The sequence below is a fragment of the Nomascus leucogenys genome, chromosome 6, assembly GCF_006542625.1.
Source record: "Nomascus leucogenys isolate Asia chromosome 6, Asia_NLE_v1, whole genome shotgun sequence".
NCBI lineage: Eukaryota > Metazoa > Chordata > Mammalia > Primates > Hylobatidae > Nomascus > Nomascus leucogenys.
Window position 1 is genome coordinate 32650086 of NC_044386.1, and position 26582 is coordinate 32676667.

Consider the following 26582-nt stretch of genomic DNA (forward strand, 5'->3'; position numbering starts at 1 on the left):
ATTGGTTTTCATCCACAGTTCCTGGCTCGTAACTCCACAGCCCTTGTTAAAGTAAATAGAATCTCTCCCTCTCTTACCTTCTCCTCCTCTCCTTTCACCTGCCCAAGGCAGGACTCTAATCTGACTATGGGTCATAAGACACTCATACCATGGGGGAAGGAACGCTGCACAGAGAGGCCAAGAAGAATCTGAACACACAGGCCCTTCTGGGTTTAAATCATACTCTTTTTGTTCAATCACATTTCTACAGGGTTGCCAATCATGCCTATCCAATGACATAAAAGGCCCAAGAGGACAGGGTTAGGAGAGTTCCCATATAGCTAAACATGTAGAGTTTCCTGGATGGTGGTATACCTATGGAGGGCATGGAAGCTCTGCACCCCTTCTCATATGCCTTGCCCTACTCAACTCTTCACCTGTATCCTTTGTAATATAATACCTTTTATAATAAACCAGTAAACCTAAGTAAACATTCTCTGAGCCACTCTGGCAAATTAATCAAGCCCAAAGAGGGAGGCCATGAGAAGCCCTGCTTGAAACTGCTCAGTCTGAAGTTCCAGAGGCTTAGACTCAGTACTGGTATCTGAAGGGGAGGCATTCTTGTGGGAATGAGCCCTCAACCTGTGAGATCTAAGGCTATCTCCAGGAAGACACCACCAGAATTGTACTGAATTAGAGGACACCCAGCTGCTGTCCACTGCTTGGTATGTGGAGAAAACCCCCCAAACATTTGGTCATGGAAATCTTGTGGTGATTGTTGCACTGGTGTAAAAAATGTTATAATAATTAATAATAATAATTAATTTTTAAAAGAAATAGGTATATTTTTAATGAATTGCATTTTATTATAAAGCATACACTTCCAATCCAACTTGTGGTCTCAAAATAACTATAATTTCTACTTGAGTTTTTACAAAAAAGAAATAAAGATTGATAATTAAAATGACAGGTGATGCTTTAAAAAAGAAAGCTTTTCGTTTTATGATTGGTGTGGTAGTTACAATCAGGTGAAGGGGCCAAATATTCTAAAATATTTTATTAAAAACCACAAGAAAGCCATCTCAGGAAAAGAAAGAAAACTGTCAGTTTCTTTAATCTCTTCCAGCTGATTCCTTATGGGAGAACGAACATGTCACTTAATAATTCTAAATACTAACATGGGCAGTGCTAGAAACCTTGTCCAGAGCTGGGACTTTAATGGGCACACAATAGGTTTAATCTTAAACTTGGCTGGGCGTGGTGGCTCACGCCTGTAACCCCAACACTTTGGGAGGCCAAGATGGGCAGATCATGAGTTCAAGAGATCAAGACCATCCTGGCCAACATGGTGAAACCCTATCTCAACTAAAAATACAAAAATTAGCTGGGTGTGGTGGCACGTGCCTGTAGTCCCAGCTACTCAGGAGGCTGAGGCAGGAGAATCACTTGAACCTGGGAGGTGGAGATTGCAGGGAGCTGAAATCGCACCACTGCACTCCAGCCCGGCGACAGAGCAAGACTCCATCTCAAAAATAAATAAATAAATAAATAAAATAGCAATTTCAAGTTAATACGAATTTACATAGTAAAATGCATGTATTTCAGTGATAGCACATTTTTATCGATATTGTAATGTCAGATCATTTCCAAGTTGGATGTTTTGTGAACTGAAATGAGTATCATGCATTTTTTGTAAAATGAATGACTTTTATCTTTTTGTAAAGTGTCTGCATCTTCATTTATCCAAATCCTGTATAGACACTCTCTTTCCAAAACACCATATGGGCAGAATATGTTGTTCCAAGCTGGATACCAAAGATGAATAGCACAAATAGCTCTTGATACAAAGAACAAACAACAACCAAACAATTCCTATAGATAGGCACAGAAGTATTTCACTTTGATGTGAGAATTATAGCCCACTCATATCTACCAGTGTTTATGAGCTCAGTCATTCTCTACCAATGCTGCTGTGAAGTTTGGTGCTCTATCGTCTATGCCCTTCCCAAAGAGCAATCTTCTCAGCAACCTAGATATCATGAACTTCAATCCCCCAGGTCCTACTGACTAATAGTAAAGCTGGGAACCTCTTATTAAATTAGCTCTGGTCATCAATTTAAACATACTACTAGGATGACAACAAGCAGAACTGCCTCAGAGGCCACAGCACCGTATGTATCCACCCCTTAGAAACATGCTCAGGAATTCAGTGCTTCCAGTAGACACAGTTGTAGGACATATATTCTCCAGGCTATAGGGGCTTTGTAGAATCTTATAATCTTCCTAATTTGAATAACTCTAGAGTGAAACACATTGAATATATCAGGCTCCAATTCTGTTGGCAATAAAGCTATCTCAGAATTCCAACCGTAGCCTTGCCTGCTGTATTGGGTTGATTAGGCCGTTTTGCCTCAACCAAAATAATCCATGTTTTTCCATAAGTTGTTAAGATAATCGCTCTGAATAAAATCATATCCTGCTTGGACTTCCCACTTCCTGAGATATTGTTACCAAATACAATTAGTTAGTTCTGTAAAATGGATATAGGAAGGCAGACGGCTCTCTGGAGAAGAAACTTGAGTTTACGATAAGAACATATTTGAAACAGAACCATCAAACCAAAATGACAATGTGTACACATTAGAGATACCAAGGAAACTCATGTGATGGGATTTTTAGAAGTAAAGCCAAGAATGAAATGGTACTAAGTACTTAGTAACGGTACTAAGTTTTTATTCAACGGGACACCGAGATTAACTTCAGATCAATCTCAAGAGAGATTGGTCTAGTTGGACAGTAGTGTTATTGTGCCGATGGTTGAAAAGAATCATAATTTGGTGTATCCAGGTCCCATTGCGGGAAGTTTCTTGTATTTACAACATACAATTATATCTATATTATTGTACATATAAAATAATGCATAGATTATATATATATATATACTTTTTTTCTATTATTCCATCTAAACCTTTAGAAATTGTTAAACAAAAATTTTTCTGATACTTGTTAAAGAGGGTAAGAAAGATTTTATTCAAGGGACCACTGCAGTGGGGTTTTACAATAGGGGAGAAAAATCAAGCTCAACTCCAAATATAAAGAAAAATGGGGATTTATAGCCAAAGAGCAGGGTGGTGATCAGTGGATAAAAAATTACTAAAAGGAAACATCAGGGTCAGGGGAGATTCTAGCTAGACTGACTTGACAGGATTCTTCTTGCTGAAGGCAGGCCAGAGTGATAAGTCCTGGGAATGGTGGGAGATTACAATCTGATCAGATATCCAGGGTTGGGGATTTTCGCTGAATGAACCCAGCCACATTTTTGCTAAAACTGAATTCAGCATGCCAAAGATGAGTTTTTGTCAAAATACAATTTTGAAATAATTATTTGAAAGGTAAAACTGACTAGAAAAGTAGTTTAATAAAATTTCACCTCTCAAAACAATATAGAGATGTTAATAATCCTAATTGTTAGTTCTGCCACCATTGCCAATAAAAATTATTGCCAATAAAAATTATTGAATGCTAGCTGCATGTCAGGTCCTATACTAGGACTGAGAATAAAAGGAATTAGATACATTCTATTAATGCAAAGGTAGCCCATATAATATAGCAACTAAAACTATTTGTAAATCAATGACAAAACTGCTGCCATTAGAACAAGAGCCTCAATACAGCTTCTTTAAAAAACAAACAAAAAAATCTTCAGTCCAGACTCTCTTTGTATTCAACTACCAAAGAATATATATTTTTTCCCCAACAGCACATGGAACATTTTCTAGGATATGTTAGGCCACAAAACATGTCTCAACAAATTTTTAAAAATTGCAATCATATTAAGTATTTTCTCAGACCACAGTGGAATAAAAATGGACATCAATATGAAGAGAATCTTTGGAAACCATATAAATCATATAAATACACAGAAATTAAATAACATGCTCCTGAACTTCCATAGGTTAATGAAAAAAATTCAGATGGAGGTTAAAAAATTTCCTGAAACAAATGAAAATGGAAACACAACATACCAAGACCTGTGGGATACAGCAAAAGCAGAACTAATAAAGTTTATAGCAATAAATGCTCACATCAAATAAGTAGAAAATTTTCAAATAAACAGTTTAACAATGCACCTCAAGGAACAAGAAAAGCAAGAACAAACCAAATCCAAAATTAGCAGAAGGCAAGAAATAATAAACAGAGCAGAACTAAACAAAATAGGGGCTTTAATAAAAAAGAAATACAAAGGATCGATGAAATGATAAGTTGGTTCTTTGAAAAGATAAACAAAATTGATAAACCACTAGATAGAGTAATCAATAAAAGGAAAGAGAAAACCCAAATAAAATCAGCAAATGAAAATAGAGATATTACAATTGATATCACAGAAATATAAACGATTATCGGAGACTATTATATACAATTATATGCTAACATACGGGGAAACTCAGGGGAAATGGATAAATTTCTGGAAGCACTCAACCTAGCAAGATTGAATCAGGAAGAAATACAACACCTGAACAGACCAATAACAACTAGAGAGAATGAATCAGTAATAAAAATTATCCCAACAAACAAAAGCACAGGACCAGATGAACTCACTGCTGAATAATACCAAATGTATAAAGAATTAATACCAGTCTTCCTCAAACTATTCTTTAAATAATTGAGGAGGAGTGAATTCTCCCTGATGCATTCTTTGAGGCCAGTATTACCCTGATGTCAAAAATAGATAAGAATGCAACCCAAATAGGAAACTATAGGCTAATATCCTTGATGAGTATAGATGCAAGAATCCTTAACAAAATTCTAGCAAACTGAATTCAATAGCACATCAAAAAGATAATACACAATGATTAAAGGAGATTTATACCAGGGATGCAAGGATGGTTTGACATACACACATCAATAAATGTTATATATCACACCAACAGAATGAAGGACAAACACCATGTGATGATCTCAATAGATGCAGAAAAAGCACTTAATAAAATCAACATTCCATCATGATAAAAACTCTCCACAAACTAGGCATAGAAAGAACATACCTCAAAATAATAAAGACCATATATGACAAGCCCACAGCTAACATATTGAATGGGGGAAAGTTGAAAGTCTTTTCTCTAAAAACTGGAACAAGACAAGGATACCCACTTTCACTACTGTTATTCAAGAGAGTACAGAAAGTCCTAGCCAAATAAATTAGGCAAGAGAAAGAAAGAAAACATACTTAAATTGGAAAATAGTCCCTTTTTGCAAATGACATAATCTTATATTTAGAAAAATTTAAAAACTCCACCAAATAGCTCTTACAGCTGATAAGCAAATTCAATAAAGTAGCAGGATACAAAATGAACATAAAAAAATCAGTCACATTTCTGTACACTAATACTGAAATAGCTGAAAAATAAATCAAGGCCAGGTGCAGTGGCTCAAAACTGCAGTCCCAAGTCTTTAGGAGGCCAAGGCAGAGGATTGCTGAGCCCAGGAGTTCAAGACTAGCCTGTGCAACATAGAGAGAACTCATCTCTACCAATGAATGAATGAATGAATGAATGAATGAATGAATGAATGAATAAATAAATAAAGCAATTTCACTTGCAATTGGTACAGTAAAAATATATACCTAGGAACACATTTAACCAAGGCAGTGAAAGACCCTACAAGAAAAATTACAAAACACTGATGACAGAAATTGAAGAGGACACAAACAAATAGAAAGACACCCCATGTTCATGAATTGGAAGAATTAATATCATTAAAATGATCATATTGCCTAAGACAATCTATAGATTCAATTCAATTCCTATAAAAATACCAGTATCATTTTCACAGAAATAGAAAAAACAATCCTAAAATTCATATGGAACCAATAAAAAGCCCATATAGCCAAAGCAATTCTAAGCATAAAGAACAAAGCTGGAAACAGCACAGTATCTGACTTTAAATTATATTACAAGGCTATAGTAATTAATACAGCATAAGCTGGAAACAGCACAATATCTGACTTCAAATTACATTACAAGGCTGTAGTAATCAAAACAGCTTGGTAGTGGTATAAAAATAGACACATAGACCAATGTAATAGAATAGAGAACCCAGAAATAAATCCACATATTTACAGCCAACTGATTTTCAACAGAGGCACCAAGAACTATGTAGAAAGAACACCCTCTTCAATAAATGGTGCTGGATAAGTTGGCTATCCATATGCAAAAGAGTAAAGCTGAACAGTATTTCTCACCACATACAAATATCAACTCAAGATGGATTAAAGACTTAAATGTTAGACCTAAAACTATAAAACTACTAGAAGAAAACATAGGGAAAACACTTCAGGACATTGGCCTAGGCAAAAATGTTATGGATAAGACCTCAAAAGCACAGACAACTAAAACAAAAATAGACAACTGGGGGCTATATTAAACTAAAAACCTTCTGTACAATACATGAAACAATCAACGGAATGAAGAGACAACCCATTGAATGGAAGAAAATATTTGCAAACTATTAATCTGACAAGGGACTAATATCCACAATATACAAGAAATTCAAACCACTCAACACTAAAAAAAACAAACAATCCCACTAAAAAGTGTGCAAAGGACATGAATAGACATTTCTCAAAAGAAGAGGTACAAATGGCCAACAGGTATATGAAAAAAATTCATCATCACTAATCATCAAAACCACAATAAAATATCATCTTACCCCATTTAGAATGGTTATTATTAAAAAGACAAAAAACAATAGATGCTGGAGAGGATGTGGAGAAAAGGGAACGCATACTGTTGGTGGGGATGTAAATTAGTATGACCGCTATGGAAAGCAGTATGGAAGTTTCTCCAAAAACTAAAAACAGAACTGCCATAAAATCCAGCAGTCCCACTACAGGGTATCTATCCAAAGGAAAAGAAGTCAGTATATCAAACGGATACCTGCACTCACATGTTTATCACAGAACTATTCAAAATAGCCAAGATATGGAATCAATCTAAGTGTCCATCAGTGAACAAATGGAAAAAGAAAGAATGGTATATATACATAATGGAATACCATTTGTCCGTGGAAAAGAATGAAAACAGGTCATTTGCAGCAACATGGATGAACTGGAGGCCATTATGTTCAATGAAATAGGCCAGGCAACAGAAAGACATATACTGCATGTTCTTACTTATATGTGGTAGCTAAAAAAGTTGATCTCCTGGAGATAGAGAACAAAATTATGAGTACCAGAGGCTGGAAAGGATGTGAGGGTAGGAAGGGGAAATGAAAAGAGGTTGGTGAATGGGTACAAACTTATAGTTAGATGGAAGAAATAGGGTCTAATGTTAGCTAGCAACTGGGGTGACTATGGTTAGCAATGATACATTGTATATTTCAAAATAGCTAGTAGAGAAGATTTGAAATGTTACCAAAGTATACAAATGATAAATACTCAAGGTGATGGATACCCCAAATACCCTTCTTCTTTTTCCTCCTCTTCTTCTTTTTTCTTCCTCTTCTTTGATCTCTCCTTGTTCTCCTCCTTCTCCTTGTTCTTCTTCTCCTCCTTCTCCTTGTTCTTCTTCTCCTCTTTCTTCTTTTCCTCCTGTTCCTCCTCTTCTCCTCCTCCCCTTCGTCTCCCTCTCCTTCTCCTTCTCCTTCTTGTTCTTCTTTCTTCTTTCTTCTTTTTTGAGACAGAGTCTCATTTTGTTGCCCAGGCTGGAGTGCAGTGGGCAACAATCGGAGAGTGACTCCGATGTCGGTTCACTATAAAGTCGGCCTCCTGGGTTGATCCTTCCACGTCAGCATCCTGAGCTGCTGGGACCACAGGCGCACGCCACCACAGCCGCCTAATTTCTTACAGAAAAAAACGGTATCTGCTACCTTGCCCAGGCTGGTCTTGAACTCCCAGGCTCAGTCGAGCGCCACGCCCTCCAGAAAGTGGTAGGATTATTTGCGTGAGCCACGGAGCCCTGCGGAGCCTCTCGTTTTATTTTCTGCTCACCTAAGAAGCCCCTGCTGTGTCCTTAAGTGTTCCCGCCTCGCCTCTCCCTACACCCGCTGCTCCCTAACTTCTCTCACAGGCCCCCACTGCTTCCTCCCGCGCTGGCGCACGCTCAGGTCTTACCCGCCAGCAGGTGGCGGAACACGATTTTCTGTCCTCTGCGGCTGAGCCCTAGCGTCCGCTCTTCTCTAAGGCCCTTCGCCTAGTTCCAGCATGGATACGCTTCCTTAGCAAAGGGTTGCCCTTGGCAACAGGAGGACGCGGGCTGGCAGGCTTGGCTCCTGGCGAGTTTCTTAGCACCCGCCTGCGGTCTGAGGCACCGGCTGAACCATGTCGGAGATCCTGTGCCAGTGGCTCAACAAGGAGTTGAAGGTGTCCCGGACCGTGAGTGAGTGACCACGGCCAGGGGCGAGCGTCTGAGGGGCTAGCGGGGCGCAGAGCCCGCAGCGCAGCGCACTCAGGAAAGGTGGCGGGCGGGGCGCGAGCTGCGCAGGTGGGGCACTTGCGGAGCCGGCAGCACCCCACAGTGAGCAACTCGGCTCGGCAGTGCTCCAGGTCCGTCCCGCAACCTCCCTACAGCTCACCCCAGCCAGGGCAAGGCCTTGTCACGTCCCCACTCTGCCGCTCTCGAGTTACCCTTGTCACTGTGGGCCCAACCCGCAGGCATTCTGACTTTGTGATGTGTTCTAGGCAATCAGCGGGTTTAGGAAGGTCTCCTTTGCTTCTATGGAGAGGAAACTTTGCTGGACTCTGTAGTCTGACCCTAACGATGCCGCCTTCACATCACCAGAAGTAGAAGCATGGTGTGGTGGCTAGTCGAGGAAATACGAAGCCGCTGGACAAGTTACAATACCTTCTCTGAATGTGTTTCCTTCTCTATAAAATGGACCTAATAATGCTTTCCATACTTAACTGAGCAGCAGGGGAGGGTGGGTGTAAAATAAGTTAATGTAGAATATGTTAACATTTACAAATTTTAGTAAATTTTAAGCCCCAAATCACAAACTTTAGCTATTTCTGGTCACTATTGGCTCTTGCCCAAAGCTGACGTTATTCACCAACCTAATTTTATCCTAACCATGCACTTGCCACCCAAAGTTTCCAAGTCTGACAACCACAGAGGCAATTTTACATGCTGACAGCTTCCTTGACTGCCCTGTAATTCTTCAGTAGGAGTTCATTTTTCAGTTGGTATGTTTTTGTTTTTTGTTTTTTTTTTTTTTGCTTAAGGGAAGAGGTTTTCAGGGCAAGTCATTTCAGTCCATTTTCCCAGAAGAACTTGCTTAACACCAGCTTGCTACCAGAGAGGCAGTGGTGCCAGTTCAACCTTAGGTTATCTGCCACAGAAGTTGCTAGATCGGTAGTGTTTCTGTGGGTGCAAAGTAGTTATTAATACTCTCAGCATGAGGATCTCTAGCACGGATCATCTCCTGTTGCATTTCTTGAGGCATAAACCTCAGACTCTTTCTTTGTCAAATTACCATCTACACACTCCCTGTGAACTGCATTAAATTCTTTCCTGGTATTCTACGATTATCCCATTGTGTCTCCAACTGTTTATTTGCTAAAATACGATGGACTGAGGACAATATTTAGCATTTATTGTTTCTTATTCCTGTCTCACTATAGGAGCCAAAATAAAATATCATGCCCTTAAGTTGTATTCTTCTAAAAGAAAAGCAGTTACATATTGCTTAGTTTAATTTAGTTCATTTATTTTATTAGTAAAAACCACACCTGGGCCGGGTGCGGTGGCTCACGCCTGTAATCCCAGCCCTTTGGGAGGCCGAGGTGGGCGGCTCATGAGGTCAGGAGTTCGAGACCAGCCTGGCCAACATAGTGAAATCCTGTCTCTGCTAAAAATACATTAGCTGAGCGTCGTGTCAGGTGCCTGTAGTCCCGGCTACTTGGGAGGCTGAGGCAGGAGAATCGCTTGAACCCAGGAGGCAGAGTTTGCAGCGAGCCGAGATCGAGCCACTGCACTCCAGCCTGGGTGACACAGCAAGACTCTGTCTCAAAAAACAAACAAAACAAAACAAAAACCACCCTTTGCCGAAATCCCCAGGACTCTGTTGCAACATTTTGAAATACTTTTAGGAGAAATAAATGAAATTAATAAAGATATATGAAATAAAAACAGTAGGTGCCATTATAATTTTAATTAGTTTTGGGATTTTGGTTTTGAGAGGTGGAGGAAGAATGACTTCATTCTGTAAGCATAAAAGGGCTGAAGACTAAGTAAGAATTTTAACAGCATTTAGGCTATGAATGGAAAATTCCTGGCATCTGTGCTCCTGAAGTGTAGATCTGGAAGCTAGCAGAGACGCCCCGTTCTAATGGAGTATTCTGCTTTCCATTCACTAGCAAAACATACTAATTTTTTAATCTCAGCTACTATAAGAGAGATAGAGCGAGAGAGTCCTCGAGGAGGTAACCAGGTTCCACATTGTAAAAGGCCTTTGGGAACACACTTAACTGTGTTTGTAAGCCACCAAGCTAGGATTTCTGCACTCAAGGAAGCACATTTCCTGCTGCTGCTGTCCCATCATTAGATAAACTGTTCTATGGTGCACAATGGAAGGCTTTGGATGGTTTGTAGAATCTATCATGGAAGGACTGTGAGTTGGTGCAAACTCTGGGGAAAGTAATCAGGCAATTTCTGGGTAAGGGAAGTGTAAAGAAGCAAGAACTTGGAGGTTAGACTGCTTGGAAATCTTTTGGACAAGTTATTTACCTAAATTTCATCATGCTTAAAAACAGCAATAATAATGATACCTCATCTGGTTGTATCAAAATTAAATGGGATATTAAATGTAAAGCATTTAAAATAGCACTTTGGACATAAATGCTAAATCCTACTTCTCAGCATCTATCAAATAAAAATAAAAGCACCAATATATAAGGATATTTGAACAAAGATGTTTATTGCTACATGAATTACAGGGGCAAAAATAAAAATTGGAAACAATCTGAGTATCCTTCAAAAGTGTAATGCTTGGATAAATGGTGCTTTATTCATACTATGAATTGCTATTCAGTTATTACAAAGAATGAGTTAGCCGCTATAACTTTTGGCCTAAAGGATATTTATGTATTTTTGTCAAGTAAAAACCAAAAGTTAGAGCTTATTTTGACTAGTATAATTATATATTTGTACCAATTAAGAAACACACACTTATGAATATGAACATTTATATGAGCATGAAGAAAAGTATGGAAAAACATATACTGGACTATTGACTTACACATGAGTCTTCATATTATGGTTTGCGTAAGCATAGAGGAAAGTGTGGAAGGATATAAACAAGTGTGTTACAGGGATTACCCTGGGGAAGTGGGAGATTGGTAGCTTTTCTTTATACATCTCTGTTATGTGGCTTGTTGTTTATATTGCCTTTGTAATTTGAAGGGAAAATTCAATATAGCATTAAAGGTGAAAAATCAAAAGAAGCCAAACGTCACATGACAAAATAGGAGGAAAAGAGGTTTAGTACTTTAGTTGAAATGTCATAAGCATATTATAATATTGTGGGAGCTTGTGGAAAAGTTATATGGAGTTCAAATGAAGTCTACAAATGAAAGAATAATAAATAATGAAAGTTATCCCTTATTGAGCATTTATGTGTGTATACCATACCCTGTTCTAAGCCCTTTACATACATTTTCTTATTTAATCTTAAAAACAACCCTAAGAGGTATTGCCCTGGATGTTCAGGTGAGTCAGGAGGAGGAGAGGGCTTAGTAATTTGTTCAAGGTCTTACAGCTAGTAGGTCGTAGAGCTAGAATTTGAACTTATGCTTTTAGGTCCTATATTGTACATTAAAGTTTTAAACGTAGGCATGAATATATATGTTTAAGTAACTCTCTCAAATGTATTCACTTGAGCTCTTTTTATAAGGATTATTTTTCATTTGAAGCCACAAGAAATAGAAAAATTCAGCCATCTAGGCATGTTATAATATCATAGGGCATAACATAATTCCTAGATGGTTAAGTGGCAAAGTTGGATGAATTATTGTTTGTTTAGAAGTGGCCCAGCCCATAGTTGCTTGTTGGGACAAAGAAACAGGAGAGAATGCCAAGCCTGTGCATTTGCTGCCTTGTGAGCTAAATAATGGTTCAGTTGTTGGAGGGGCAGTCAAAGCTAATATGTGCTGTGTTTTACTTTTTCTGATCTGGAGGTGTTTCATCTAGATAGCAGTGACAGATGAAATTAGATTAGATTAGAGTCAGAATTCCTGCCCCTCTGGCCTACAGTACTTAGGGAAGCCACACTGTTCAATAGTATTTTCCAATGTTACTTCTACTACCAAAAGCTTCTGAAATTACAACAGTTGTGAATTATTCTACTGTTAGGGCATATTCCTACTTTAAATAAGGTTAATTAATATATTGGGATATATTAATCATTGCCTACATGATATATAAAAAAATTAAATAGATATATTTTTCTGAGTTTTAAGAGACAATCTATGCTCCTTGTTAATTGGGTTTGGATTTTTTCCAAGTGGGTTTCCATAGGTGATTAATCTTGTTGTTTTATATTAAATCTTAGTAGCATTTGTTTTTGGAGAGTGATATTTTCTACTCTTTGTCCCAAAGTTGAGGGGCATCCTTTCATGCATTAACAACACTTTGTTGATTTGGTCTTTTGTCCTAATATTTTCAGAAGGATCATATTTTATTTTAAGAAAAGATAGAGATATAAAAAAATCCCATTGAATATTTATTTTTATGCAATAGTTCATAATGTATTGTGGTAACCTTACCACATTACGGAATCATATTACTTTAGATCTGAAAAATAATCTTGGACATCATTTAATTCTTCTTTAGCAGATGAGGAAATCTAATCAGATGTGTTAAGAGCATTGTTTAGAATTATGCACCTAGGTAGTAGCAAGTTAGCAGGAGACTCTGGGCCTGCTGCCCTTTAGTTCTAGTCTTCTTTAAACCAGGAGTCTAATCCTTACACGTTTTCTCATACTTAAACACTCAGAATCATTAGAAAATCTATTGCTTCTGACGTAAAGCAACAGATTTTGATATTTCCTGGCTAGCCTCGCAGCATTTTTCTTGACTAAAACTTGGCTTTCATTGACTAAAAATTAATACAGCAAGTCTAGTAGCAGAAGGCTATTGTGTAAATCAAAGCAAAAATTTTAAGAAATGGAGCTTCAAGAAAAGACTGATGCTCAATATTTTCACAATTAAAGAGGGTTATAATATAGCAATTGAGATTTAGTTTCAGATAGTAAATCTCAATTATGATAAAACCTTCAAAGGATAAAATTGTGAAGACTGACCATCCTATTCTTTTACCAAAGGAAAGAAAACATCAGTATCCCCTGCCAAAGATCACAGGACACATCTGTAGTTGAACAAAGTTAGATTTATAGATTTGTTGTAACAAGAGAGAACGTGAACCATGAGGACTGCGGGGCATCTCAGTAAGAAGGTGCTAGAAATGACTTGGGCTTGTGTTAGGTGTTTTTGAGGAGGGTTCCAGGAAGTGGTGCCTTGCTGTGAATTAAATCCTGTCCAGAAGCATTGGCAATTTTATGATTTGGGTATCTTAATAAATCTTATCTAGATGGTGAGAAAAATGATCAAAGCAAAGCTATAATTAGTAGAGAAGCAGCAATCATTCTTATTGGCCAGAATAGGGACATACTTGGTTATTTTTGTGTTTTGGACAATATTCTTGTTTGGGTCTGAGCTCAGACATGTTTACAGAGGGATTTTGTTTTTGTTTTGATCCATCAGTGTCACAGAGTCTGATGTTGGTGTGCTGTGAAATTGGTTATGTTCAGCTGGAGAATGCCAAGGCATAGCTGTGAGCACCCAGCCGGTTTCTAGGGGCACCACAGCCTGATAGGGCCATGCCAGTTCCAAGCCTTCAGCAGGGTTTGTTTGTTTGTTTGTTTTTGTTTTTTATCTCAAATGAAAGCAAATTTTCTTGGCTTTTTAAATGTAGTTGATAGTGCAGGCTCGATCTTTCCTACTCTAGTAAAGGAGAAGTAAATGCCGCTAAGCATAAAATGGTATGGGTCTGCAGTCCCTTATCTAAAAAATTCTAGAATCCAAAAATCTCTGAAAACTGCAACTTTGTACATTATTCATTTGGCAGCAAAACCTGACCAGAAATGCCATAAGGCTGTTTAGTCCTTATTTATTTCACTGGATGTGACTATTTAAATATTTTGCTGTAGAAATAGACTGTGTTTAAGTACAGGTGCTTCCCCAGACCAGTGGGGGAGTTATAGCCTATCACGCCTAAAGAGTGGGCCTGTATATGAATGCCAGGAATTGCCAAGTATTTGCTTTCTGAGTACTGAATTGTGTTTTAAACATGAACGTTTGTACTGTAATCATTAAGGATCTGTTATTTACAGTCTGTGTAATTAATATGACCTGTTTTCTTAAATTAGAAGACAGTAATAATAACAATAAAAATAATCACTGAGCTTTTACTGTGGACCAGGCAGTATGCTAAGCATTTTACATATAAAATTTAATTCTCAAAACTACTCTTACAAGGTAGAGTCCATCACTCTCTCATTTTTACAGATGAGAAACTGTGGCTACATAGTTGCCCAAGGTGAAGCATCTTGTAAATGAACCACAAGTCTAACAGAGAATCTTTCTCCAGAACCTGTGCTCTCCTTATCACCAAGTGAAATGTGGATGGCTCTCTGTGCTTCCTCCAGCTGGCTAAGGGCCATTTTGATGGAAAGGCACATAGATCATTTCACCGGCTGTCCCAGCCTAACATAGACCCATCACAGAGGCCCGCATCAAAGATTTATTAGAAAAGGAAACTTTAGTGATGGGGACCAGGCATGTGGCTTGGAAGATTAGAGGCAGGGTCGAGAAGATTAGAGGCAGGGTTGAGAAGATTAGAGGCAGGGTTGAGAAGATTAGAGGCAGGGTTGATTTGCTGCTAAATAATTTTAATCCCAGATGTAAGTAATTTGGGTTTAGGATGAAGATTGTCACTGGGCTCCCGTGGTTTATTTGCTTATCATATTCCTTCATTGTTCCTTGTTCTGGAGTCAACCTGCCTCTTTTTCCCCCTACAAAATTTCAATTCTTAGTGCAAATTAGTTTATAGAGGTGGGCGTCCTGAAATTAGTCATAGTATTCAGTGACACTTGTGGGAAGAAGAACATGACAAGCCAAAGAGAAAAAAATAAGCTTTTTCTTGCCTTTTCTTTTTTCCTCACTGTTTCTCTCTCTCCCTATCACCTTTGTCCTCTCTCTTACTCTCTCTCTCTCTCTGGCTTCCTATATGTCTTCTTTTATTTTTTGAGACGGAGTCTTGCTCTGTCACCAGGCTGGAGTGCAGTGGCGCAATATCGACTCACTGCAACCTCCGCCTCCTGGGTTCAAGCAATTCCCCTGCTTCAGCCTCCCGAGTAGCTGGTGCTACAGGCACGTGCCACCATGCCCAGCTAATTTTTGTATTTTTAGTAGAGACAGGGTTTCATCATATTGGCTAGGCTGGTCTCGAACTCCTGACCTCGTGATCTGCCTGCCTCAGCCTCCCAAAGTGCTGAGATTACAGGCGTGAGCCACCGCGTCCGACCCTGTCTTCTTATTTTATACGTTTTAGTCTATCAGTCCTAGTGTATACACTTTTTCTTCAGCTTTTTCTTTCTTTGTCTAATTTCCTAAATGTGTTCTTTTTTCTTTTTCTTTTAATTTTTTTCTCCAAGTTTCCCCTTTATTGCTTTTATCATTTGCTGTATTCGTCACTCATTGTTCTAGTTTCTGCTGATGTGGCACATGGTAAATCTGAAGTGTCTTATGCATTAAAAGCTTCAGACAGGTATTTTGGTACTTGCTTATTTGTTATAAACTACTCTGACAATGAAGTACATTAAGTGTTTACTATCATTCTTTAACCTTTATACTATAAACACCCCCATTTTATCCATATCATAATTGCCTTATTAATATGCCATCCCATTTCAAAGGAAATGGGTAATGATTTTATTTTTCTGGTGACCTTTTTGTAGAAAATGGTTTGCTACAGCCACATTGAAGATGAAGGAAAGGGATTTAGTATTCCCCAGTTATTCCTGGGCTAGACTTTCAGCATTCAGGCAACGTGAACAACATGCACAGTGCAAACCCCAGAGGGAGGCAGGAAGGGAAAGAGATTACCTGAAGGTAACATAGCAACAGCTCTTGAACAGAAAGCAATAAGCCAAAAACTGGGACAAGACCCTGATGGCGTAGGAATAGAAAGACACAGATACATCCATAGATGAATAATGGTTCTACGTCCAGTGGCTCTTTAGAAAACTAAGGGAAGAATAGGGATAGGCTAGGGAGGAGAGAAGGGAAGAGGCAGACAGAAGAAAGCAACAGACAGAAGAGGTGAAAGACACAGCTAGAGCACCCTGGGTGGCACATTGAGGGTCATGGTGGCAATGAGAGCTTTGGGGTCTGTAAGGGAAGGAGAAAGCTGCAGTGACACAGGAGGAGGTGACACACTTTTGCCCATTGGAGCAGAAGGAACCCTTTGGATTTCAGTTGCTTTAAAGACTACTGAGGTATGAAGCCAGAAGATACTTGCTGAATAACAGATGACATTTAGTATAAGATCAAGCCAATCCTCATTTTAGTAGCATTGAAAGGCATTATGATATTCAAGTGGTGTCACGTTAAAGTCGGAAAAATTCAGTGCCTAGGTTATGAAGCTCAAGCTTAACTTGTGCTGTAAGGTATTATGAAGGTGTGCCTGGGTTATGAAGCTTATTGTGCTGTAAGGTGTTCCAGGCGGTGCAATAGATCTAGCTGAGTTATAAAGCTCAGGTATGCCATGAATTTCAAATTCTCCTGCTGGAAGCTTTAGGACATACTGTTCTCTAAGTATATTTTCTCAAGAGTTGCTTCAGTGTTTCACATTAAGACATAGCTTCGGAAGGACAGATATGACTGATAGGAAGGGCATCAAACCATCAACTCTGAAAGAATGTATCATGGGTTTAGAGTGAGATCATTCTGCCCTGAATAGTTTTAAAATGATGATAAAACTGGTCTGTTTGTGGAAAAGCTTGCTAAAATCCACTAATAGGTGCCAGACTGTGGACTTTAAGAATAGATGCAATGTGTCTGTTCTCACATGAACTATAGCTGAACACAAGTTTACGTGATTGGAAGCTTTCATTTTCCTGGAGCTTATAAAAGTTTCATTTCTTTACTTGTTGCTAAAGTGATCCATAGACAAAAGCATTGTTTCCCCTTAATGTTTTTTACCTTTTATTTTTTCTATTGCATATAAAAATTATGTAATCATAATTAATAGATAATAATTCTAGACAGTTCAAGAGCTCACCCCAAGTACATAGAATCAGTGGGAATCATTGACATCTTTTTAAACTACCTTTATTATTGTATTGACTCAACTTAAGGATTGAGGTATTACTCTGAGTATAAAGGGTTTTGAGAACAGATATTAAGAAAGTCTTAGAGAAAACTGTGGTCTGGTATCAGATATGCAAAAAAGTATTATGATAGGGTGTAATCTTCGGAGTGAGGACTGCGCAGTGGCTGTTACGGAGCAACTTAGCTCACCTTCCTGCAACCACACAACCAAGCATCACTTCTACAAATCATGAAGAAATGTTATTTCTTCACCGTCAATTAGCCACCTCATTATTAGTCAGACAGGTAAAATAGAACAATCTGGTAAAACTGAATTTGTGATACTGCAATGACATATAATATTTTAACTGATGTTGAAATATTATATTTAATATAATATAATGTTTTATTATATGTTAACCTGATGGAAGCATGTTGAATATTTGTGGAGGATTTTGAAGTAATTTGAGAGATGATGGCTTTGGCCTATGATAATATAATTTATTTTATGTATAATCCTTAAATATCATGCAACTCTATATATTTTACTTTATAAGAAAAATACAAGTAACTCAAAACTAAGAACATTTTTTAAAAAAGCAAATCCTATTGAACGCTTAAAAATTTTTTTTTCTTGGCTGGGCACGGTGGCTCATGCCTGTAATCCCAGCACTTTGGGAGGCCGAGTCAGGTGGATCATGAAGTCAAAAGATCGTGACCAACCTGGGCAACATGGTGAAACCCCCCTCTCTACTAAAAATACAAAAATTAGCTGGGTGTGGTGGCACACGCCTGTAATCCCAGCTACTCGGGAGGCTGAGGCAGGAGAATCGCTTGAACCCGGGAGTCAGAGGTTGTAGATCAGGTCACTGCACTCCAGCCTGGGTGACACAGTGAGACTCCATCAAAAAAAACAAAAAAAATCTGCACTTATCATTATGTGCCTACTATGTGGCAGGCATGGTACCCAGCAATTCTCAAACACTACTGCAAAAGAGAGCTATTAATATTAAATAGCTCTCTGAGATAAGATGTAGATATGGTTATCTTTGTTCTAGACATGAGGCTGAAACTCAGGAAGATGAAGCAGCTTGCCCAACGTCACACAGCTAGTAAGGGGCAGAGCCAAGATTTCAACACAGATATCTCTGGCTCTAAAGTCAGTTTTCCCCTGGGCTATCTCTCCGTAATTGCATGGGACAATAACTGGGCCATAGTGTCCCCTCTGAACCATGAAGGAGAAGTTTGATTATGTTCAGGAGGTTTTATTTAAGAAGGTGCAAATGGCTTTAGTAAACTTTCCATTGTTTTGCAGGTTAAAATGAGGTATTTGTTTAAAAGAAGTTAGCTTCCATCTCACTTGGCCAAAATATGCTATCATCATAGGTTGTGTGAGTAACTAAAGTATTAGAGTATAATTTGATAAAATATCTTTAAGGCTAGTTTTTAGATCTAATGTTATTTATAAATTTTTTGGTAGCATTTTTTTTTAAAAAAATTGTCTTCCTTCAAAATTTTGTATTTCATCAATTATTGATTTATATTTATTTGGGAATCTTTATAAAATATCTACTGTTAAATGTCAACCATTTCCTTTGGTTATTAAAAGATGTTTCTAGAAATATATTCATGGCATTTTGAGTTCCAGTTAAATTGTGTAGTTTTTAGTGTATGTATATTTAAAGAGATCATTAGCTCTATGCGCAACATTGTATTCATGGTTTTTATCTCAATGTTTTGAAACTCAGGTCCCAAGTCATTTGCAAAGGCATTTGCCAGTGGCTATCTACTTGGAGAAGTTCTACACAAGTTTGAACTTCAGGATGATTTTTCAGAATTTTTGGACAGCAGGTTAGTGAGATTATTCCTTTTTGTTGTTGTTTATTTGTTTTGAGACAAGGTCTTGTTCTGTTACTGAGACTGGAGTGCAGTAGTGTGATCATAGCTCACTGCAACCTCAAACTCCTGGGATCAAGCAATCCTCTTGCCTCAGCTTCCAAAATAGGTGGGACTACAGGTGCATGACTCCATGCCTGGCTAATTTTTGTATTTTTGGTGTAGACGGGGTTTTGTCCTGTTGCCCAGGCTGGTCTTGAACTCCTGGACTCAAGCGATCCTCCTGCCTCAGCCTTGCAAAGTGTTGGGATTACATGTGTGAGCCCCTGCTTCTGGACTACTCTTTACTTTTAAGAAAAGTTAATTTCTTTGGCATTTTCCAAAGTTAACTTCAAAGAATCATGAATCATAAGATCCCTTCCAAACCTTGAACACCCAAGCAGACCATTGATATGGAAATTGTTCCTTCCTTGCACATACATTTTTTATTGTCTCAAGAGTACAAAGGAGAGATTGTTATATGGTTGCAGCAAGACCTCATCTCTAAATGGGACTTATTTACACCAGATTACTTCCTGTTCTGTTAATCGATTGTTCCTTTTTTTTTTTTTTTTTTTTTTTTTTGAGATGGAGTCTGGCTCTGTTGCCCAGGCTGGAGTGCAGTGGTGCGATCTGGGCTCACTGCAAGCTCCACCTCCCGGGTTCACGCCATTCTCCTGCCTCAGCCTCCCCAGTGGCTGGGACTACAGGCGCCCGCCACCAGCCTGGCTAATTTTTTTTTTTATTTTTTTTAGTAGAGACGAGGTTTCACTGTGTTAGCCAGGATGGTCTTGATCTCCTGACCTCGTGATCCACTCATCTCAGCCTCCCAAAGTGCTCGGATTGCAGGCGTGAGCCACTGTGCCCAGCCTGTTCCTTCTTTTAAGGGAAGAAGTAAAACAACATATAGTGCCTTGGGTGGACAATTAGTATTATTATTTGTGTTTTAAAAATATAAAATAGAACTTAACTACTAATAAAAAATTCATAATGGTTTTTGTTTTTAGTGGCTATATTGAAATATAATTTATGCACCACAATTCACCATTTTAAAGCATACAATTCAGTGTTTTTTTAAATATTCACATATTTAGTATCTTCACAACCATCACCACCATCTAAACACCCAGCCTCTGGCACCTACTAATCTACTTTTCTGTCTCTGTGGATTTGCCTATTCTACACATTTTATATCAATGGAATCACACAATTTGTGACATTTTGTGACTGGCTTCTTCACTTAGGATAATGTTTTCAAGGTTCACCCATGTTAGCAAGTATCAGTATTTCTTCATTTCTATTTATTTTCTGAATAATTTCGATTATATGAATATACCATACCACATTTTGTTTATCTATTTATCAATTGATGGATACAATCCTCCATTGGTATTCTTGAGGTATTCGTTCCTGGACCCTCTACAGATATCAAAACCCAGTAGGGCAGTCATTAAACTTTAAAGTTCCAAAATCATCTCCTTTGACTCCATGTCTCACATCCAGGGCACACTGATGCAAGAAGTGTGCTCCCATGGCCTTGGACAGCTCCGCCCCTGTGGCTTTCAGGGTACAGCCCCCCACCTGTCTGCATTCACAGGCTGGTGTTGAGTGTATGTGGCTTTTCCAGGTGCATGGTGCAAGCTGTCGGTGGATCTACCATTCTGGTTTCTGGAGGGCGGTTGCCCTCTTCTCATAGCTCCACTAGGTGGTGCCCCACTAGAGACTCTGTGTGAGGGCTCTGACCCCACATTTCCCTCCTGCATTGCCCTAGCAGAGGTTCTCCATGAGGGCTCCATGCCTGCAGCTAACTTCTTGAATGCTTTGCTGCTTAGCTTCCACCAGAGCCTGTAATCCTAGCACTTTGGGAGGCCACGGCTAGTGGATCACGAGGTCAGGAGATTGAAACCATCCTGGCTAACACGGTGAAACCCCATCTCTACTAAAAATACAAAAAATTAGCCAGGCATGGTGGCGTGCGCCTGTAGTCCCAGCTACTGGTGAGGCTGAGGCAGGAGAATGGCGTGAACCCGGGAGGCGGAGCTTGCAGTGAGCCGAGATTGGGCCACTGCACTCCAGCCTGGGTAGCAGAGCTAGACTCCATCTCAAAAAAAAAAGAAAGAAATTTCTTCCACCAGAAACCCTAAATCATCTCTCTCAGGTTCAAAGTTCCACAGATCTCTAGGGCAAGGGTAAAATGCCACCAGTCTCTTTGCTAAAGCATAGCAAAATCACCTTTATTCCAGTTCCCAACAAGTTCCTCATCTCCATGTGGCTATCAGAATATATAAGTAACACTTATAACTCAATAATAAAAAGACAATCCAATTTAACAATAGGCAAAGGATCTGAATGGACATTTCACCAAAGAAGCTAACACACAACTAATAAGGAGATGAATAGATGCTCAACATCATTAGTGTATTATTCCATTTTCACGCTGCTGATAAAGACATACCCAAGACTGGGCAATTTACAAAAGAAAGTTGTTTTGGACTCATAGTTCCACATGGATGGGGAGGCCTCACAATCATGGTGGAAGGCAAGGAGGAGCAAGCCACATCTTACATTGATGGCAGCAGGCAAAGAGAGAGGTTGTGCAGAGAAGCTCTTGTTTTTAAAACCATCAGACCTTGTGAGACCCATTCACTATCACGAGAGCAGCATGGGAAAGACCTGCCCCCATGATTCAGTCATCTGCCACTGGGTTCCTCCCACAACATGTGGGAATTATAGGAGCTACAAGTTGAGATTTGGGTGGGGACACAGAGCCAAACCATAGCAATTAGTGATTAGGAAAATGCAAATCAAGATCACGAGATACCACTTTACACCCACTGGGATGGCTATAGGCAGAAAGATAGAAAATAAGTGATGATAAGGACATGGAGAAATCAAAACCCTCATACAATGTGAGTGTGAATTTAACTAATTCAGGCACTTAAAAAAACTGTTTAGGTGTGCCTCAAAGGGTAAACATAGACTCTCAAACCCAACAATTCCACTTCTAGGTATATACCCAAGAGAAATGAAAACCTATCCATGTGATAACACAATGTTCACAGCAGATTATTCCTAATAGCCAAAAAGTAGAAACAACTCAGATATAGTTGGCCCTCTGTATCCATGATTTCCACATCCATGAATTCAAGCAATTGCAATTCAAAAATATTTGGGAAAAAAATTTCACAGAGTTCCAAAGAGCAAAACTTGTATTTGTCACAAACTGAGTACTACATTGAATCCACAAGAATGAAGTAATATGCAGGCATTGTATTAGGTATTATAAGTAATCTAGAGATGATTGAAAATATATGAAAGGATGTATGTAGATTATATGCAAATACTATACTATCTTATGTGAAACCACCTCAGCCTGGACTTCATTGTCCATATCACTGTCAGCGTTTTGGTCAAAGCCATTCAACAAGTCTGTAGGAAGTTCCAAACTTTTCCACATTTTCCTGTTTTCTTCTGAGCCCTCCAAACTGTTCCAACCTTTGCCTGTTACCCAGTTCCAAAGTCACTTCCACATTTTTGAGTATCTATGGTAGTACCCCACTCTCTGCAGTACCAATTTACTGTATTAGTCCATTTTCACACTGCTATAAATATATACCTGAGACTGGGCAATTTATAAAGGAAAGAGGTTTAACTGACTTACACTTCCACATTGCTGGGGAGGCCTCAGGAAACTTACAATCATGGCAGAAGAGGAAGCAAACACATCCTTTTTCACAAGGCAGCAGGAGAGAGAAGAGTGAGTAGCAAAGTGGGAAGGGCCCCTCATAAAACCATCATATCTCATGAGAACTCACTCACTATCACAAGACCAACATGGGGAAAGCTGCCTCCATGATCCAATCACCTCCCACCAGGTATCTCCCTAGACATGTAGGAATTATGGGGATTACAGTTCAAGATGAGATTTGGGTGGGGACACAAAGCTTAACCATATCAGCTACTTTATTATTTCTGTTCTTATTGTCATTTCTGGCCTTCTGCTTATTTTGGGTTTAATTTTCTTTTTGTAGTTTCTTGTTATGGATAGTTAACTTTTTTATTTGAGATTCTCTTTTTTAGCATTTGCATTGATGGCTATAAATTTCCCTCTAAGCACTGATTTAGCTGTATCACATAAGTTTTGGTATGTCATTTTGCATCTTTATTTATCTCAAGTAATGTTCTAATTTCTCTTGTGGTTTCTTCTTTGATTCATTATTATTTAGGAATATGTTATTTAATTTCCATGTACTTTTGAATTTTCCAAATTTGCTGTATTATTTATTTCTAATTTAATTACATTGTCATTGGACAGCACAGTTATTTCAATCTCTTTAAACTTAATGAAATTTTTTTTTTGGGGGGAAGTTTTCTGGTAAAACCTATAAAACCTGCTAGACAAATTCTAAAGGAGCTGCAACACTTATTGAAGCTGTTTTTAAAAATGGTCTAACATATATTCTCTTTTTGAAAATGTTTCATATGCACTTGAAGAGAATGTATATTCTATTATTGTTCAATAAAGTGTTTATAGATATCTGTGAGGTCCAGTTGGTTTATAGTGTTATCCAGGTCTTACATTTCCTTACTGATATTCCTCCTACTTGCTGTATCTATTATTGAAAGTTGGAACCAAAGTCTCAAATTATTCTTGTTGTCTATTTCTCCTTCTAATTCTTTCAGTTTTTGCTCCATGTATTTTGTGGCTCCATTGTTAGATGCATATAAGTTTATGATTGTTACAAACAATTCTTTATAATTGTTATAAACAACTCCCTCTTCTTGAGGGATTGATCTTTTTAACAATATAAAATATTCTTATTATCAAGTAATACTTTTTTTTCTTAAAGTCAATTTTGCCTGATACTATAGTCACTCTAGTCTGTTTTGGTTATTATTTGCTTGATATATGTTTCTCCATCCTTTTTCTTTCAATAAATTTGTGTCTTTGAATCTAAAGTGTATTTTCTTGTAGAAAGCATATGATTGGATTGTATATTCTGTCAATTCCCTCTTTGTAATTGTAGTTATTTAATCCATTTATTTACAATATAATTATGGAGGAGGATTTAAGTGTGTGATTTAGATATTTGTTGTGTATATGTCTTATGTCTTTTTTACTGCTCTACTACTGCCTTCTTTTGTGTTAGATATTTTCTAATACCATTTTAATTCCCTTATTGTTTCTTTTACTATATTTTTTGAGTCATTTTTTAGTGGGTTTCATGAAGATTGCAATTAATATTTTAATTTAAATCAAACTATTCAGATTAATACTACTTCAATTTAATTAGTATAGAAAAAAATTTGCTCCGGTGTAGCTCAATTGTCTCCTCCTTTTTTGTGCTATTGTTGTCCTACAAATTACATCTTAAGCCCATCAAGTCAGTTTAATAATTATTGCTGTATGCGCTTAACTTTTAAATCAGATAAGGAGAAGAAAATAGTTATGAACAAAAATATATTTAAACTATTTTTTATGTTACTCTGTGTAGTTACTTCTACTGATGTGCTTTAAAATTTATTCATGTGATTTGAGTTACTGTCTATTGTCCTTTCATTTAGGACTTAAAGATTCCCTTTAGTATTTCTTATAGTGCAGGTATATTAACAGTGAGTTATCTTGGTTTTTGTTTATCCTTCAGTTTTTATACATATTTTTACCAGTCATAGAATTCTTGATTTGCAGTTTTTGTTTTTCAGCCCTGTGACCATGTCTTCCAGCTGTCTTCTGGCCTCCCTAATTTCTGACAAGAAATCAGCTGTTTATTTTATAGAGAAGCTCTTGTATTTGATGTCTTTTTCTCTTGATGCTTGTAAGATTCTCTCTCTGTCTTTGTCTTTCAACAACTTGACTATAATATGTCTAAGTGTAGATATCTTTGTGACTAACCTATTGCAGTTCATTGAGCTTCTTGGATGTGTGGATCCATATCTTTCATCACATTTGTGAAGTTTTGGCCACTGTTTCTCCAAAGATTCTTTTTGTCCCCTTTCGTTCTCTCTCCCATATCATTCTCCAATTATGTGTATATTGGTATGCCTGGTGATGTCCTGTGGGTCACTGAGGCTTTGTTCATTGTTAAATAAACTTTTTATTATAGAACAATTTTAGATTTACAGAGAAATTATTGACATAATACAGAGATTTCCTATATTGTACATATCTATTCATACCTATTGCTGGCATCTTACATTGGTGTGGTACATTTTTTACAATTAATGAGCCAATATTTGTATATTATTATCAAATAAAATCTATATGCCATTTAGGTTTTTTTTTTATTTTTTACCTAATGTCTTTCTTGTTCCAGGATCCCATCAAGCATATCATATTTTATCTCCTTAGGCTCTTCTTGAATGTGATGCTTTCTCAGACAGACTTTTCTTATTTTCAATGATCTTGACAGTTTTGAAGAATACTAGCGAAGTGATTTTCCCTCAGGTGGAATTTCTCTGATGTTTTTCTCATGATTAGAGTGGATGCATGTGTTTTGAGATTCTGGTCATTTTTCTTCATGCTTTTTTTTCCTCCTCTGAATAGTTTTAGTTGACCTATCTTTGGGTTCTCAGATCTCAGATTCTTTCCTCTGCCAACTCTAGTTTGCTATTGAACTCTTATTGTGAATGTTTTTATTTCAGTTGTATTTTTCAACTTCAGAATTTCACTGTGTTCCTATTTTTATAATTTCTATTTCTTTATTGATACTCTCTTTTTGTTGAAACAGTGTTCTCATACTTTATTTTAACTTTAACCATTTTCCCCTTTACCCCAAGAACACTAGCTGGCAGTGCTTGCAGCTGTAGCATTTACCCTGAGATAACTTTACCATAAAATATCTTGCTTTTATTATTGTTTTTGCATTGCTCTAGTATATTGACTCTGGAAACAAAAGACATCATTCTATTTACAGGATTCAGTTTTTAGCAGTGGTATTTTCATTTACAAAATGTAGTAATTCTCAATCACCAAAAATGTCAAATCCTAGAAAACAGCATTTCTATGTATAATGTTAACACCGTTCTCCAACAGCTGTTGGCCAAAGATTTATTTACTGAATCCAATTTTTCAAAAATAACACGATTCTAATGATTCAGATGATTCTGGTGTTTGCTGTATTTAGAAATAACCCCAAGAACAGTCTTTATATTTTATTTTCACATTGAAAATTCGTCAGATTTGCTTCAGCCTCATAGAGTGTGTTTATGTAAAATTAAATGACCACTGGCAATGAGCTGCACTTTTTTTTCTAAACAGGAATAGGGTTTATAAACATAGTTTCTTTTCCTTTCTTTAACATATTTATGATAGGCCATTGAGGGTCTTTGTCCAAGACTTCCCCACAGTTTCTATTCACTTTTTTT

The 26582-nt window shown here is 37.7% G+C and overlaps 1 protein-coding gene and 1 non-coding gene across 2 annotated transcripts in view; one reads left to right on the forward strand and one right to left on the reverse strand.

Moving 5' to 3' along the window:
* The first annotated feature begins 8163 nt into the window (after positions 1–8163).
* SPEF2 (sperm flagellar 2) overlaps positions 8164–26582 on the forward strand; it is a 187990-nt gene continuing 169571 nt past the window's right edge. Inside the window, exons 1-2 of the mRNA XM_030813964.1 lie at positions 8164–8354; positions 19091–19193. Of these exons, the coding sequence (XP_030669824.1) occupies positions 8297–8354; positions 19091–19193 (161 nt within the window). The 5' untranslated portion in view covers positions 8164–8296. The remainder of the gene's footprint in view (positions 8355–19090; positions 19194–26582) is intronic.
* Positions 23581–23642, reverse strand: LOC115835637. Its single transcript, XR_004030667.1, has one exon. It is a non-coding gene; the product is annotated as a U7 small nuclear RNA (small nuclear RNA).